The sequence below is a fragment of the Pistacia vera genome, unplaced genomic scaffold (genome assembly GCF_008641045.1).
Source record: "Pistacia vera cultivar Batoury unplaced genomic scaffold, PisVer_v2 Contig449, whole genome shotgun sequence".
NCBI classification, from domain to species: domain Eukaryota; kingdom Viridiplantae; phylum Streptophyta; class Magnoliopsida; order Sapindales; family Anacardiaceae; genus Pistacia; species Pistacia vera.
Genome location: NW_022196278.1, coordinates 133,018 through 136,441, shown reverse-complemented (window position 1 = coordinate 136,441; position 3,424 = coordinate 133,018). Strand labels below are relative to the sequence as shown.

Here is a 3,424-nt window from a genome sequence, read left to right as displayed (position 1 = left end):
ATGAAGATATTTCGTAACAGTTAACTGAACGCATTATGCTTTTCCTCCTATCTACGGAGGCATTTAATTATAGTAATTGTTGAAGTTGTATGTTCAAAACACTCTGTTTAGGCCAAAAGTTCAAGCCTTTGAATTAAAGTCCTAAAGCACGAAGATCTGCATCAACTTTGTCTAATTTCTCTACCAGCAATGTAGCCTTCGCTCTCTTCACTCTCATTCAACTTTTTTCAGTGGGACACCAACGGTGGAAATTTGATAGCTTTATTTGGCAATCAAAATCTCTAGTTTTATGACTTCTCCATCATTGGGATGGGGGATCTTGGGAATATAAGGTAATATGAATGTTTCATTATTTATGTAATTAGTTTTTAAGTTTTTTAATTTCAAGATTTATTAATTCTACTAGCGAGATGGAATTGGATAGGTGCCTTGTAATTATGGTGATCATCATGTTGAAATCAGATTTTTTTTCCTTTTAAATTTGGTCTTGAATGCTTCTGGTAATCTACCAGCTAGGGTTGTGGCTGCAGCAAAACTATAAAAAAAGATTTACAACCTGGAAGACTTTTAGAAATCAATTAGGAAAACCAATTTTAACCTAAATATATCTGAGAGCAACAATGCATATTGACCTTCATTGCATACTTTTTATCCCTTGTTATAATATTGTAAAGTACATGTGATACATAGTGTTGCAACAAACCAGTAAACACAATCCAACAAACAGATCACACAATCATAAGAAATCGCACCAACACAAAACACGAGTTTTACCGTGGTTCACTTATCCAGATTGGATAAGCTACATCCACATTGAGCTTCGGAAATGGGACAGCTCACGGCACTACTATTAGAACAAGATTTGAATAGTAACAGTACAAATCCAGATTACACCCTCACTGATCTTACACAAGAATCACTCAATAACTAACCCTAAGGAAACTCACCAGGAATCCTCAAGCCCCAAGAACAAACAACTCTCTTTGATTGACTAAAATACCTAATCAATCTACCCAAGTTACAATGATTTCCCAAAGTTGTGTAAGCCCTAACCAAGAATAGAGTAATCTATCAGAAGAGAGAACCCAATAATTGCCCTAATTTGATTTCAACTATTCACTCTCTTATATATCGTTGACCCCTTTGACAAACCTCAACCGTTAGATCTGAACTTGTTTGATGGTCAGGATTTAAGCTAATACTATTTCAAAACGCAACGTTTCATTTAAGCCTCAAAGTGATGTCGTTTCAATCTTCACTTCAACAATCTCCACCTTGAAAATATGAAACATCTAGTAGTGCAGTGTGCTCTAAACCATATCCCTCATAGCTCCAGATTATGTTGATTTACTCCATGGACAGTAGCTTCAAGCAGTGCTTGAATTTTGCTGGTGTGATGATCTTTGTCCCCATATCGGCTGGATTTTCTTCAATGGGTAGTTTCTTCAACTCAACTACTCCTTGGGCAACCAAATCTCTCACAAAATGAAACCTCACATCTACATGCTTGGTCCTTTCATGATAGACTGGGTTTTTACCCAGACGTATTGCACTCTGGCTGTCTGAGTAAATTATAACCTTCCCTTCAGTTAGGTTTGCTTCTGACATCATTCCTTACAACCACACAGCCTCCTTAAACACATCAGCAATGGCTATGTATCCAGCCTCTGTTGATGAAAGTGCTATTATGGGCTGCAACTGCGATTTCCAGCATATGCAGTTTCCACCAAGTGTGAAATAGTAAGTAGTTGTGGATTTTCTGGTGTCTTTATCACCTGCAAAATCTGAATCTACAAACCCAACAAGATCAAGCATAGTATTGTTCTTGTAGTACTTTAAACCAACATTTAATGAGTTGTTAATGTATCTAAGAACCCATTTCAAGGCAGTCCAATGTTCACTGTCAGGGTTGGACGTAAATCTGCTAAGAAGTGATATAGCAAAAGACAAATCTGGTCTAGTGCTTATCATTGCATACATTATAAAGCCAATCACATTTGAGTATGGGATATCATTCATCTTTATCATCTCAGCTTCAGTTTTAGGACACTGGTCTTTACTAAGCATAAAATGATTTGCTAAGGGCATCGAGACTGATTTTGAGTCAGCCATACTAAACTTATTTACCAGTTTATGCAAGTAAGCACTCTGTTCAAGTTTTAGACAGTTATTCCTCCTATCTCTAGATATCACCATTCCTAGAATTTTCTTAGCATTTCCCAGATCTTTCATGTCAAATTCTGAGCTTAGTTTCTTCTTCAGATCTTGTATTCGAGATTTGGATCTACTGATTAATAACATATCATCAACATACAACAAGAGGTAAATGGGCAGATTTTTATCTAAGTCAAAATAGAAGCAGTTGTCATACCTGTTTCTCCTAAATCCCAGGCCCATTATAAAGGTATCAAATCTTTTGTACCATTGCCTAGGGGTCTGCTTGAGGCCATAGAGGGACTTATGTAACAAGCATACATGGTCTAGAACCTTATAATCAATGAATCCTATAGGCTGACACATATAAATTTGCTCATCTAAATTTCCATGAAGAAATGCAGTGGTTACATCTATTGACCAAGGTTGACTTTTTCATTAAGGATAAAACTGTAAAAAGGAGAAACAGTGTCGTTTCTCTCTTTGCTTTCCCTTTTGCTTTCTTCTTCCTATCTTTTGTTTACTCACTTCTTCATATAAAAGTGAGTTGAGCTTGTTTGTAACAGTTTAGCTAATCAAGAAATATAGAGCATTCTTCTTCTCAAATTCTTCATTTTCTTTCTAATTTTACATTCTCTTTGAGTTTCACATGGTACCAGAGCCAAAGACTAACGTCAATGGCAAGAATTCCTGATCATAATCTCTCTAACAAATGTGCAGAGAAGATGCTTAACGGCTCTAGTTTTCACTCTTCGATTTTCAACTCCAGTCTTCAAGTCATTACGCCAAAATTAACCAGAGACAATTACCGAGATAATTATCGGTTTTGGAGATCTCAAGTTCTCTCTACAGTTGGCGCTTACGATCTTGAAGAACACCTAACAGGTTTAGTTTCATGTCCTGAACCTCTTATTGTTTCAGATGATAAATTGAAAGAGTTAAGCTCAAATGAAATTAAAGAAACCCTAGGAAAGGAAAGGATTAATCCAGAGTATATAACCTACAAAAAGACAGATAAATTTCTTGTCACATGGCTTTTAGCATCAATTTCAGAATGCATGTTCAGTCAAGTATCGAAATGTAAGTTTGCTATTGACATTTGGTTTGCACTGGAAAATGAATTTTTGGCTGATTCTAAGGCTAGAGTCCTGCATCTGAAAAATCTGCTTCAAAATACACAAAAAGGCAGTATGAATGTTAGTGAATATGTTAAGAAAATGAAAGGGATAACTGAGAGCTTATCATCCAGTGGTCAGGTTGTCACAGATGA

General features: G+C 36.1%; 1 protein-coding gene across 1 annotated transcript; it reads right to left on the bottom strand.

The window, feature by feature from the left end:
- Positions 1 to 1,614: 1,614 nt before the first annotated feature.
- LOC116144600 (secreted RxLR effector protein 161-like) lies at positions 1,615 to 2,397 on the bottom strand. The gene has a single exon (XM_031430041.1). The coding sequence runs from the start codon at positions 2,395 to 2,397 to the stop codon at positions 1,615 to 1,617; it is 783 nt and encodes a 260-aa protein (XP_031285901.1).
- Between the last annotated feature and the right edge of the window lie 1,027 nt (positions 2,398 to 3,424).